The 13,767-nt window shown below is 47.2% G+C and overlaps 3 protein-coding genes across 3 annotated transcripts; all 3 read left to right on the top strand.

Moving 5' to 3' along the window:
• The first annotated feature begins 3,415 nt into the window (after nucleotides 1-3,415).
• On the top strand, nucleotides 3,416-3,869 carry BDW43DRAFT_268872 (uncharacterized protein). Its single transcript, XM_032041173.1, has one exon. The coding sequence runs from the start codon at nucleotides 3,422-3,424 to the stop codon at nucleotides 3,647-3,649; it is 228 nt and encodes a 75-aa protein (XP_031902857.1). The 5' UTR covers nucleotides 3,416-3,421; the 3' UTR covers nucleotides 3,650-3,869.
• A 2,127-nt stretch (nucleotides 3,870-5,996) lies between these two features.
• BDW43DRAFT_17630 (uncharacterized protein) lies at nucleotides 5,997-7,988 on the top strand. Its single transcript, XM_032038803.1, has 3 exons — nucleotides 5,997-6,845; nucleotides 6,898-7,080; nucleotides 7,131-7,988. Exons 1-3 carry the CDS (start codon nucleotides 6,440-6,442, stop codon nucleotides 7,841-7,843), a joined length of 1,302 nt encoding a protein of 433 aa, XP_031902858.1. The 5' UTR covers nucleotides 5,997-6,439; the 3' UTR covers nucleotides 7,844-7,988.
• Nucleotides 7,989-8,662: 674 nt separating this feature from the next.
• On the top strand, nucleotides 8,663-13,609 carry BDW43DRAFT_268886 (putative leucine permease transcriptional regulator (SAC3)). The gene is made up of 6 exons (XM_032041174.1): nucleotides 8,663-9,844; nucleotides 9,905-10,084; nucleotides 10,139-11,099; nucleotides 11,243-12,214; nucleotides 12,269-12,607; nucleotides 12,664-13,609. The coding sequence occupies exons 1-6, from the start codon at nucleotides 9,314-9,316 to the stop codon at nucleotides 13,308-13,310; spliced, it is 3,630 nt and encodes a 1,209-aa protein (XP_031902859.1). The 5' UTR covers nucleotides 8,663-9,313; the 3' UTR covers nucleotides 13,311-13,609.
• Nucleotides 13,610-13,767: the final 158 nt, after the last annotated feature.

The raw sequence follows: 13,767 nt of genomic DNA on the forward strand, positions 1-13,767 counted from the left end.
CCCCCCTCTCCTCTTGTTAACCTACGGATAGGAAGACTGTACTCCACATTCATAGGTAGCATTCACAGTTCTCCGGAGAATGTAGGGCTCGTGGTGGGCCCGAGTCGGATCAAATGATCGTAGCGGTTTGTTATGGATTGAATTAGCTGCCAGATCCGCCTACTCCTCCAAGACTACGATTCTGCGCAATTTAAAATCTCCAATCTGATAGTGTAACTACTACCACATAAGGGTAGTAAGGCGAGGTCTAAAACCTCCCCCTCCCCTCCTCATTGAAAATGGCGAGGCGTAAGATTGAGATAGACGAGTAATAGCGCAGCCCTGTTTTCCGGTCACATCCACATGAATTCTCTCGGAAGCGGCGGTTCCAAGTTAGGGGTCATAAGAAGCCACTAGTCTGCGGACTAAGAGCGTAAAATAGGGTATGACAGGCGGTGGGCTCCAGTTTCAATTACAATGATCGACTTTAACTTTCTATAGCAGCGTTATGTGACGGCACATCCTTCACTCTCCATCTTGTCACAGTCTTTGTCTCTATCTGATCTCATTCCTTTCCATTCCCGACCGGATCTATGATGTTCATTCAATATTGGGAGGGTGGGATTCCGGATTTCCTATTTCTACTGGGTGCAGACACGAAGAGATCAAACGGAGGGGAGAAAAAATTGGTTGATGGTGCCTTGACTAGCGGCAAACGCGGCGTGATGGTTCCGATGGTACCTTAATCAACCATTAGGGCCCGATTCATTCGTAGAATCAAACCACGACATTACTAGTTGAAAGAGGGAAAAGAGAGGAGAGGGGGAAAATGATAGAGGGAAATTAACGAAGAGGAGAGAGGGAGACCTAAAATGAAAAACAGGATTTTTCCCGACCATCGTTTTCCGTCGCCAGCGTTTTCTCCTTTCTCCTAGTAGGATATGTACGCCGACGTAATTATGCAATGTCATCCACTGACCGACTTCCACTGCTATCAATATCATGGCGGTGTGTCACACTTTGCCAAATGCCTACTGGTTGTCGACCACGCCGTTGAAGTGGCTCATGTATGTACAACCCTTTCTGCCACGTTGCGAGGCCAGAGTAGTAACACCAAAAAAAAAAAAAAATAAACGGCACGTTGAGGGTTGTACACCCTGGGGTAACGAAGAGTCTGAAAATTAAACGGTCTAGACTCGGTCGATCCGTGATTTCGTTTGCAGAGTAAAAGTAAGAAAGAGATGGTCATTTACTCAGCAAAAGAATCTTGTTTTTTGTGACGGCCTGACTCCGACCAGGGATCATGTCGGCTTGTTAACCTGATCGGATGGTGATGTTGTGGTAGTGGGAATGGTTCCGGTGATAGTACACCCCCTGGTAATCGGGATAAAAAGGGAGTTTGATGCCCTAAGGAGAGCACCTGTCGCGTATTTGAAAGGGGAGGGAGTTGGGTGCCAATTACTGATAAAGGAAATTCGAAAGGAGGGATTTACTATATTATTCTATAGCCTCGTCATCGTTCCCCTTGGTATCTTCTTTTTTTTTTCAGGACGGGCTATTCATAGTTACAGAGCCCTCTAGTAGGGGACTAGGTACAGGCTGGTATCAGCTCCTGTCAATAATTGTATATCTTATCAAGATGGATGACCGAACACTGGGGCTATGCTGAGCACTCCACGGAGAAATCCATCTATTCAAGACATGTTGTTGCTTACGTCTCACCCTCAAACTGTTTGCTTATGAAACGTGAGGATCACAATCATGTCTTGCATCTGTTTGTACGTACACTGTCCAACATTTTGACAGCTGAGGGCATTCTCTGTACAGTCAGGTTTCACTTCGGGAATCAACCCACACCGAATGGAGTACTTTGAGATGCTAGGAGAAAAAGACAGAGTTAAGAACAAAATCTGTCTTTTTCTTACTTTCTTTTATTTTTTTTGATCCTTTCAATCCTATTCGTTTCCATGTACGGAGTACATAGCCTCTCGAGTCAACCGCTAAACGTTACCTTTTCGGGGTCTATCAACAACAAAGAATATATAATAATATACTACAGTACTAGGCCACCACCAACCGAGTAGCTTCTTTTAATCATTACAAATAATTCTTGGTAGGGCACAAGATATACTCTCGGGTATGTCCCCAGATAACTCAATGCTGGTCGCCGATCTAGTTTCAGGCAAGATTGGTATAGGTAGCCTTCCTTCCCCCTCTTGACTGGGACCCGAGATTCAGGTACAAAGCAACCCACGCGTAACAGATTGAAAAGCCTAGAGGCGTCCAGACCTAACTTTGGCGGTTCCATGGAACCACGAAGGGCCTAAGAAAATCCCTACTAAAATCTAAAATCAACGGAGTCAATCCTAGTTGCCTTCATTCTATTGCTTTCTTTGTCTTTCATGTCAATGAAGCATTCGTACTGTGGTGGTTGGAAGGTTAACTAGTAACGGAAACAATCCTCCGGACATTACCGCCCAGGATACACAAAAGGGGGTCACTGTCAAACAGCTGCTTTCCCCACTTTCAAAAAAAAGAAAAAAGAAAAAAAAAAGGAAAAGATTCAATCCAATGCTCCTATGCATGTTTTCTTTTTCCTCTTTTCCCGTCCTCACCCTCTTTATTCTGCATTTATGTCCAACCTGGCCGTTAACATTGGCAAATATTCCGTAAAAGGAGAAGGAAAAATAGAAAAAGAAAATAGATCAGCAGCAACATAGAAATACCTTCAACTCATTTCTGCACAATGTTTGCTTGCAATGCCGAATATTTGCTATAACCGTACTTTATCAACAACCAACTATACCATAGCAATGGTTAAGTTAGATCTACGAATTAACTCCTCCCTGACCCTTGGCTTTTCAGGCCTAGAAAATCCCATATCCCAGGAAACTGGGCCATGCACAAGCCTCTTCGTTCTTTACTGTGGACGATCATTTCGGCTCTGGGATCTTTTGTAGCATTTCATTGGCTCAGCCGTAACTGCGACTAGCCCTCGGGGCACATCGTACTGAGATCCGCCCATGATCATAGCAGACCTAAGGCAGATAGTTCTCCCCTCCGAGCCCATCGTAATTTCGTCCTCTCGTCTTCGAGCCGTTCGCAATCATAACCTAGTTAGTCGGTACTTCGGTACTCCGGCCTGAGTCGGTCCAAGCGATCTACGCCGTTTCTCTGTTGCGTATGCTCTGTTTCTATTGTTCGATTGCTTTGCTTGTTAGAGACTTTTCCACTTGTCCTACCTCCTGAAGGTTTATAACGGTCCCTGTGACACCGACGCAACCCAGAGGTGTACACTGTGTGATGGGATGGTCTTTATCATTGCCACTGTGTCATGTAGGCATATATGGAGGTATGCAGTAGTATGTACGCAGTTATGTAGCGTTCATGGATCATGTGACGGCGGCGATGACTCGGGGAGTCCGATGCCCCAACGTCGGCAATGACTCTACAGTACCTATTCCATGTACAAAGGCTGCGTCTACTCCCCTGTATATGCCTACCTTGGCATGTATCATCACTCGAGAACCCTGGGGAGAGGGTCACCCTGCATATGAAGAATTCACATTTCGCAAGAACACTACGTAACCCTGAGACCATGCACAAGCAAAGGGGGTGGTACTTTTTCCGCAGGAAGCGACGGTGTGCGTATCTACTTATGCCTGAGTAGGTAAACAGGCGCAAACTGTTCGCTTACTTGGTCCAAGCGCTGGCTGTGTGGAACGGACCTTGACGAGGTGCGGGCCTGTGCGGGATCTAGACACCTGAAAGGTGGCTGCTGGTTGTTGGAAATGCCTCTGAACTGATGGTACAACATGCCATACTTTATTAAAGGGCTTCTACATACTCTAGTTTAAAATGAGAGAGGGGATGGGGAGTATCAGATCCAATGCCTAAGGACTTGGAGAGGGGGGGGGGAAGGGTTGAAAATGTAACTCTATTACTACATCGAACACAGCGAAAGTAGATGGGTAGATAGATAGAGAATTGGGAAGATAGGGCCAAGCTATACGTTTAATTACATAGGCGGGGTTGGTGACCGAAGAGAAAAAAAAGAGGCACCCTAATCAGAGTAGTTTGGATTGCTAACTGCTTACTTAGTAGGTACGAGACGATGGGCCCAATTTCGTATAGTACAAACTTGGAATTTTTGGCTTGCTGAAGGGACTTGGTAGAATGTTCTCTTTTTTTCTAGGGAGTTAGTTATATGATGGTTGTTATTTCTCCCTATCATCTCAATCTCATACTCGGCATGTATACCGGCAAGCATTATCGACCAACGATACTAGCGCCTACGTGGGTATTCCAAAACCAAGGCTCAGATGATCCCCGAACGACCGTCAATGTGGCGGTTGTTGCTCTCAGCTCAACTAAAGCACTAGTGAAGTCAGCCTAAGTGTGATCGAGGTTAGTGTGGTGCTTTTGTCACTTTAAAGTATACTTGGTTAATTAAAGGAAGAAGAGAGAGAGGGAAAAATAATAAAATCAGATCACAAAATAATAAATGAATGACTTTATGAACATTTAGTAGGGTTTGCCAATGTGTCTGTGGAGACCAATAATGGCTACGCCACTAGACAGTTGCTCCGAACGAAGCCTCTTTGGTTGCCCAGCTGCCAGAAGCTAAAGTAGTCGATCTACAAATAGTAAAACCAGGATGTAGGAAATTAAATTTAATAAGAAGAAGAATAATCACGTTAATTATTATTTGAAAAATAAATAATAGAAAATAGTTTTTTTTTTTTTTTTTTTTAATTAGTACGTTTTCTTTTTCTCAAATTAAAAATCAAATAATAAAAAAATGCCCTACTGCATGTCCTTTAGCCAAAGCTGCAGCCGCAGTGGTGTACCGGTGCCTCTTAGTCCCTCTCTGTCGTGTTTCGCCTCTGATGGGCTCAAGGATCATCCATGATCCTGGGAAATGCCCACTTGACCCAGGTCTATGCCAATGCTAGATTGGGACAGTTCGATACCACCCGCAGAGGGGGAAGTACGACTAAAATGCCCGGGGGAGATGTAGTGTGGGTTCTTCTGTTAGATGTAATCGATCAATCATTCAAAATCTTGCAGACCTTTCCTTTTCAGATTCTCCATCTTCTTTTATAAAGTCACCCCATTCTTCCTTGCTACTTGCAGGCCATCTTGACTTGACTCCTACTTTACCCTTATCCATTGTTCTCTGAATGAGGACTTGACCTTGAGTCAAACACACCTCCGTTACACCAACCGTCTACCTCTTTTGGAGTATCCAGAAAGAATACTTCTCCCGTTCGCTCCAAGCTTGTTGCTCTTCATCCTACTACGTCTTGTGTGCCCAATACCGGTTACCAACAGCTTAGTACAGCCTGCTTCGTGCCTTTTTTGTCAACGTCCCAGTTTGCTTGTCGCCATTTTGATTGGTCTTCACCTCTTGCCCTTATTGCTGTGTGCTGTGAGTAGCTGGAACCCATGCATGCTTTCCCACTTCTCTTTCTGTTTGACGGACATTGGGGGGATCCAGGATGCTGCCAGCACTGTCGGGGAATTACACCAGATAGCAGCGGGATTGCGGACCCCACGTTGTACCGTTCCATCCGACTCTTTTGGTCATATCATATGCCTTGCTATTGCAATTCGTTGCTTGATGAACATCTGCATCTTCCCATGGCCGAGCTGGTAGCTAACCAAGGCCCGTTGGCACCATAGTTGCCACCACATCTGTAGTTTTCCAGCTCAAACGCGGCCACGTTCCGTTCGACCAAGTCACTTGAGATAGAGGGGCTCATTATTCCCTCAGGGTCGACCTGAACCATCCTATCACAGTGCATCTGTCTCTGGACCTCGATCAGATACAAATTGCCGACCTATTCGCGCTCAGTCGACATTTCCCCCTCCAGATCTTCTCTATGTTTGATATTGTCTATCGTTCTTCCTTTCTCTGACCAACATTCACTTTTCTTTTGCCTCTTGCTTCAGACAGTGGTCTGAACTCTCTGACTGCCACCTCTTTTCCTAATTCGCCAGCTGAGATTACCTAAACGTTCTGCATATCATCATGGTTGTCAGTGCATCTGCATCTGTGCCCGGGACAGGAGCCGTCAAGCGGCCGGCTTCCTCTCTGCACGATGATTACACTGGATGGGAAACGGCTCCTGTAAGTCAGACAAAGCCAAGTCCGTATGAGCTAATCACTGACTGGACAGTCTGTGGATGTGCCCTTGCGCACATCATTCAACCTCCCTTACACCCATTATGCGATGATCTACCTCGACAACCTTGGAAGACTCAAGGTTCAAGAGTCTTCATCAATCCGGGAAACAAACGGAACAGTCTTCTCTCCTGATGTACAGGACAAGTTTTTGGAGATACTTGGAGCAAAGATCGGATATCGCCGGCCAACCGTCCGCAGTACGTATAGCAGTCACATCCTGGGTATCATGTGCACTTTGACTGATCACTCCGAGTCGCAGGGTTCTCCGGCATGAGTGCGTCAGTTTATGGCTACCCACGCCCTGACGACTATTCTCATCACATGAAGCGACGCAAGACCTCCTTCCAAGAGCAAGCTCTTGAACCACCCTTCCCCGAACCAGTGGAGGAATTACCTGTCTCTACAAACATGGTAGGCATCGAAATCGGGGATACTGAGAAAATCCTCGAGTACTATGAGAACGCCTTGAAGCATTTCCAGCAGCTTAACTGCCGCCAGATCGCCAAAGCCTTCATTAAGTTCATCGAGCCCCGCAAGCAAGTAAAGCACCCTTACAATGGAGGCAAGCCCCGAGCGGGAGCCGCCTCGGGTGAGAAGGGAGACCCGGAGAAGACTAAGCCTGAGTGGTGGCCGGCGGGAGTGGTTCACAAGGAGCCCGATCACCTCAGGAAAGAACGTAAGTATATACATCACTTGATACTCATCCTTTACATACTCACAGGTGATAGAACGTATTCGACTTTTAATTCATATCGTGCGGAAACTCGGAAAGTTTGGAATCACCCCCGACAAGCTGCAAGAGGTCGCACATGACTCTAAGAGACAGCTGAGGCCAACCTCGAAAATCGAGGTCCTAGACGAGGTCTTCAAGGTGCGGAGAATGGAAGAGAGATACGAGAGAGGTGAAGTTGGTATGTCATCTATAAGCATTGTACCATGACTCGAACTAACACTCTATTAGATGCCAACAATCTGGTTTATGTTCAGAACAGGGATGCCAACGCTAAGGGTGATAAAGATTCAGACACCATTAGTGAACCGGAGCAAAAATTAGAACCCGAAGATCTAGAGGAAGCCGATGATGAGTTCTTGACACCGCCGTCATCAGCCGAGCAAGCTTCATTTACATCCACAGTAGACATGACTATGGGTGGACACGGCCGCCCCATGCATATGGGCACTGATAGGGGCCAGTTGTTCCCATTGCCTGAATCACTAAGCTTTGGAGAACAGCCTGGGCAGGAGCGTCCGTATTACGGCAACTCTGAGTACCCCGAGGACTACGCGCATCCTATTCTGAAGACCCCTGCAACACCGGCACTCGTCACGCCAAACGAACAGTCCGGCGCATTCGATTACTTACAGGCTCCATTTTCGGCTTCGACGACAGGGGAACCGATGGTTTCTCACCAGCGCCCGACTGCCTTGCCCATGCAGCCATCTGTCAGTCAGTTTGAGGCCTGGACTCCCTCATACCGACAAAACATCTTCAACCCTATGGAATATGGCTCTGCACACGGCCAGGGCATTCCTCAACATATGGCTTATCAGATGCCGCTGACGGCCAACCCCCACACGGCAGAGCTGGCCCATACTCCTCATGGTTTACCCAAAGGCAGTCCCTTCCGCACTGGATCCTTAAGTCACCCTCATATGGTACCTCACCATGCATAAATCTTTCTGTCGCAACTTGTATCGAGGCAGTAAAATTGCGACATCAGTCTAAGCTCGAATGACACGCACGATTTGTATGAACCTTCAATAGACCTCCGCTTGGCGATCTCACGCAACCCTCTTCAGACAAGTTTGTCACCCAGTATATGGTGACATTTCGCTTCTTTGATCCATATTTCAGGCTCCATATATACGTTCTGCCTTTTACGTTTTTCTAGTTGATTCTGTCCTTTGCAACTACATGTCATGCATTGAAAAGAAATGTTGGCGAAGGCGCCTTGGGATGGAATATGTGCGGTAAACTTGTTTCTTGTTTTTTTCTTTCTTTTTCTTTGTCTTTTTTGTTTGCTTCTTTATTTTGCGTTGGATTCTTTCTGACTTATGAAATATTTGGAGCGAGGGCGTCCATAATATGGCTTGATGCTTTTTGGCTTCTGAACCGGAAGTGACGGCCTGAAATGAGAATTTATTGGTTATAGAAGCGGTGGGCGTAATTGTGGCCGCGATGGCTTTTCTGGGTTTTGTGAAGCGATATTGGATTTGGTCTTTTGCTTTTCTTTTTTTATTTTGAAAAGCAAGTTGTAGTTGATAATTGTCACTCGCATTGGGTATTCTTGGTTTTTGCCGTTAATCTACGTCATTGAACATATATGATCCTGAATGAATAGAGTAAGAATAGGATAGGTTAAGTGGAGGAATTCATTGATAAGCCATGGATAATCTAGGCGCGCGTCAGTAGCGCCTAGAATAATGGCCCGTGCATTTCCCGATCATTTGAACCAGCTGACCGAGCTTCGCTGGATGACGACCAACCAATCCCCCCCTTCTGCATTCGTGACCACCAAAATTAGACGGGCCCAGTCAACGAGAAACGACTATTGTTTTACGCATTTCGAAATCGCGCCCATCGTCTATCGAGCTCGCGGTTTATTGGATCACTGCTTTGTCCGCGCGGATGTTTCTCCCCACGCTCTGAGGCCACAATCCGATCTGCGTTGCTCCGCAGCCTTTGCATCGCTGGAAAGACCTGCGCTTATAAATTTGTTTCCATCGTGAAGAAGGACGTTTCAATCATCGGAATTCGCGCCCAAAGGTATTGCGACGTCGTCATTTCCTCCTTTCTCTTTAGCTACTGGCTCTATTTATGATTGCATTATTCACTATTCCTTACTCCCTTTATTCACTCGCTCTTTCGTCCCGGTCGTGTTACCATGAATATTGTATTTTTTTCGACGCCATCCTTGGCTAACTTTTTCGTCACGCTCCTGCCAACGATTTTCGGAGGATAGCACTTTTAGGGAATCTCATTCATCGCCTTCCGCCTTTGCGCCCAACGTCTTCCAGTTCCAGTCAATGAAAAGAATATAAACGAATAAGAACAGCGACACACTCGCGAGAAGGGAAAGTCCTGATCTGTTCGGGTGGAATCCTTCTGGTTCCGTCCACTGTTCTCGCGCTGCTCGCGGCACAATGGCCGGTCCGCCGAACCCATTCGCTGGCCTGAACCAGAAAGATGGTACGACGGGAACAGCAGGTCGTGGACGTGGCGGATCACTTGGACGGTCAGCACCTTATCAAGCCAAGAATACAAATGCACCCCGGGATCCTAGGGCCCGAGGCCGCGGACGCGGAGCACCGACGGCTCCAAGAGCTACCCATGGCCATGGTCGAGGAGGTGGTACTGCAGGAAATACCTGGCGCAAACCTGAATCGAACAACGGACCAACCGGACAATCAGCGTCGCCTTTCGCTCAATTGAAACAAAATCAGTCCCCGTCGTCGCCCTTCGCTGAGAAGTCTGCCCCGCAAAAGCCTTCGTTCTCTGGGTTTGGGAAAGCGCCGTCGTTTGGGGCCCCTTCCTCTTTCGATGGGACTCGGGTCGACTCAAGTCGCGACCCCCGGAAGCGGACTTCCTTATTCAAGCAAAACGGCGTAACTTTATCCGATGTACCTGTCGAAGATATGACTGTTTTGAACAACTACAACGATCGTTATGAACAGGTCGGTTTTCATTTGCTTGCCCAAGATGGAGGTAGATCAATATGCTGATCAAATGAATAGCTCAAGCTTGATAGGGCTAAAGAGAGAGAGAAAGCGATCAAGGAAGGACAGATGGCGGATCCAAACCAACCAACCTCGTTGAACCAAGCTATCACACCTGTCGGAACATGCACCAGCATGTGCCCTGAATTTGAACGGGTTGAGCGCATTGTTCAGAAGATGGTTGACAAAAGTGAAAAGGTATTCGCGACCCTCAATAACAGCATTTGGCCTACGCTTACAACCCGGAACTAGTTTCTTCATCCCTCAACCAACTCATTACAAAACCTGGAAACAAAGATGCTCAAACGTTTCCGAAGGTCGGCCGCTGGGTACGATGAACAACTTCCATCGGATATCCGAACACCCAAGACGCTTCTTCAGACTATGAACTACTTAATACGTCATGTACTCGGTGGACCCGAACCCCTGGGCCTGATTCATAAATTTGTATGGGATCGAACTCGATCGATCCGCAATGACTTCTCAGTTCAACAAGTCACTCAGGAAGACCATGTGAAGATCGCAGTTACTTGCCTCGAAAGGATTGCCCGTTTCCACATTGCATCACTCCATTTGCTCTCTAGTCCTGCTAATGACGAGCCCTTTGATCGTCACCAGGAACGTGAACAACTGAATAATACAATGTTGTCGCTGATGTACTACTACGATGATAATCGGGGTCGCATCTCATTTCCAAACGAAGACGAATTCCGCGCGTACTATATCATCTTTTCTATCCTCGATCAACGACCCGATCTAGAAGCGCGTGTTCAGAAATGGCCGGCCGAGCTACGCAATTCTCCTCGGGTTCAGTTGGCGCTGGAACTTCTAGCCGCTGCTGGTAATGCGTGGGAATATCAGGGAACTCTAGACGCTAGAAGAGCAAATGCAATTGCACAGGGCTTTTATGAGCGCTTTTTCAGCCTGGTGGACTCTCCAGCAGTTTCCTATTTGATGGCATGTGTTGCAGAGATATACTTTAATCATGTCCGCCAGACCGCTATCCGCTCGATTTGGAAGGGTTATTGCCGCTACCCGTTGTCTCAACAGCATAAGAACGAAGAATGGACTGTCGCTGAGTTAACAAGGGCGCTGTATTTTGACAACACTGACCAGACTATCAAATTTTGCGAAGAACAAGACTTGGAATTTGCAGAGAATGCAAATGGCGACCTATATTTGAATTGGGGAAGTCGCCCAATTGACTCAGTCGGTATGTGTAACTCTCGGCCACGAAATCGCTTGATCTCCCCTCTCAATTGAAACGGCATTCGCTCTTACCGGCAAGACGGGAGGATGTTATCTTGGACTTTGTCCAATTCGCTGCATTTCTTCGACTGACCCTTTCAATAACAGAATTCCGCAGATCTTCGGACCATACATTTTCAGAGAAGTATGTCGAGTCAAAGCGTGCAGGCCGAACATTGGTCGCGATTATTCTCGGATTGAATGTCAAGCAAGCGGCACAGTTAGGAATGATCGACAGCTCACTTCTGCAAGAGCGCCCTCTTGCTTTGCCTGCGCCAAACACAGAGGCTTCTGCGGAAGATGAGTCGCTTTTCGTCAGCGATGATGATAACGAGATACCGCGCTCCACTAGTCAAACAAGCGGGAGTTTTGCGCAGGATGGAGTAGACCGCGACTCGCCGATATCTACAGATAGCCTTGGCGGAGCCTTCGAGGAAACGTCGCAAACATCGACTATTACCGAGCCAAAGCCAGCGGGAGGCATGTTCTCCCAGTCGTCAAATACATTTCAGCCCTCATCATTTTCACCTTCATTTGCAACTGGTGGCTCACCTGGCGCTTTTACAGCGTCGGCGCCATCTAACCCATTTGCAGGTCTATCTTCTCTCACATCTTCAAAGACTCCGGAAACAACTAATGGCAGTTCCCCCTTTTTTGTTGGGTCAAGCGCCCCACAGTCAACATCTGTTTTCACCACAGAATCAAGTCCGTTCGCCTCGCAGAAAGACGAAACTAGCACTTCTAATACTACCATCCCGGCCTTCCCCTTTAAATCCCCCAGTCTCTTCCAGCCCAGTACTGCATCAGCCACTCCGCCCTTTAGCTTTCCGACAACTTCAACCGATATCAAGTCTGACCAAACTGCTGGGCTGACTGCTGGCCAGTCTGCCAGTATATTTGATACAATCAAAGCACCTGTTCCCTCAGGGTCGCCTAGTGCCATATTCAATATCTCTGATCAAAGCACAAACCCTAGCAATGCAGGAAGTCAACTTCAGATGGGTTCTCCGAAAGTCCCACAGCAGCCTTTTGCGCGGCCTTCAGCGAACTTTCCGTCCCCATTTGCCACAAATAACAACGGTATAGTTCTCGCGACATGCAATGCATCACTGGCAGGTTCTGACGATTTTCTAGAAACGCCTAAATCCTACGTGCCGGAGTCAACTATTGGACAACCAAGTCCCATTGTTGAGAAGCCCCGAGATAGCGATATAGGGCAAGAACGCCCTGGGGTGACAATGCAGAAACCTTTTCCAGAGGGCGTAACTGAGCGCGATACTCCGGACGACCTTAATTCTTTACGCAGTAATGATGTCTCTCATCAGGAGCAAGAGGCATTTCCCTCATTGCTAGAGAAGACCAATCCCACAGAACTCACAGCTCCCGCGTCTACCGAGCCGAATATTCCGAGTACCTCGTCTCATTTGCCTACAGAGCTTTCGGAGCCATCTGTGGATGAAGTTGTTTCCATTGGTAAGTTTCTTAACAACGTTATAGCAAGCCTACATCTTATTAACATTATGTTTCAGCCCCTGATGTGAATGAACGACGTATGGCGTGGATAGAAACTTTAAGAGAAGCAGCCAATAAACGACGGAGGACTTCTTCGACAAGTCGCAAAAGAGCTCATGAGGACCAAGAAGGAGGAGCAGCGATAGTAAGCGGGTCTAAGGCACCAAAAGTATCAAAACCAGAGAACCCCGTCCCTCGCAAAAAGTCCATGGCGCTTTCATCTATCAAACCTCTACCGAAGCTTCCTATCTTGGAACAAATCGAGGCAATGACGCGGAAGCCGACCGCCGAACCAAAACCCCAGCCTTCGAAGCTGAGTCAAGTTGACGAGGACGAGCTTCTTCTTTCTGCTGCACGTATCGCCGCCGAGTCCCTTAGGAGCGGCCCAAAGCTCACCGGCAGTTGGTCTAATGGGTCATCTGAACCTCGACGCTCCTCTTTCAGCCCTCGGAGTAGTTTCGCGTCGTCGTTATCCTTTTCCCGTAGCCAGTCGCCCCAATCTTCTTTTGCGAACGGGTACGACCTTGCGCTTGCCCCTGATACCGACCTTGGACTAGGCCGTACATTGTCTCGGACTGAACAAAGGCTTCGCCTTACAGGTGGCAAAGGACTGGCGTATAAGCCGCTAGACTTTACCCCTAAGAAGAAGCGAAAATCCAAATAGAGACAACTTGGCGATCAGTAAAACCATTACACGTTCATAGAGATCTCGATCTCATACGGTTGCATGATATCGATTAATTTCGGCTCTTTCAATAGAGCCTTCCGAGGTACATATCATCTGTTTACTGGAATGTATTATCTGCATAGTGTGATGGCGTTAAAGCGAATACTGTGTCTTTTTCTGATTTTCAAGGGTTGTTGCATACTTTGGTCTCAAGCATGGCGCAGGAAAGATCATATACCTCGATTTATTCTGGATCTTAGCGAGTGGAACGCAAATGTTCCCACCTTCAGTCTAGGTAGTTTTGCTGTATTCTACTCAATGCATTGAATGCATCTTTTACCGGGACCTTACTGCAGAATTGCAGGGCCCAAAAACTCTCCGATGTTTGTTTCTACACTACGAAGTACTCCGCTTTTCAGAACGCAATGCTCTTGCTACGATTTGCGTAAATTGG

Source organism: Aspergillus alliaceus (assembly GCF_009176365.1).
Source record: "Aspergillus alliaceus strain CBS 536.65 unplaced genomic scaffold BDW43scaffold_10, whole genome shotgun sequence".
NCBI classification, from domain to species: Eukaryota; Fungi; Ascomycota; class Eurotiomycetes; order Eurotiales; family Aspergillaceae; genus Aspergillus; species Aspergillus alliaceus.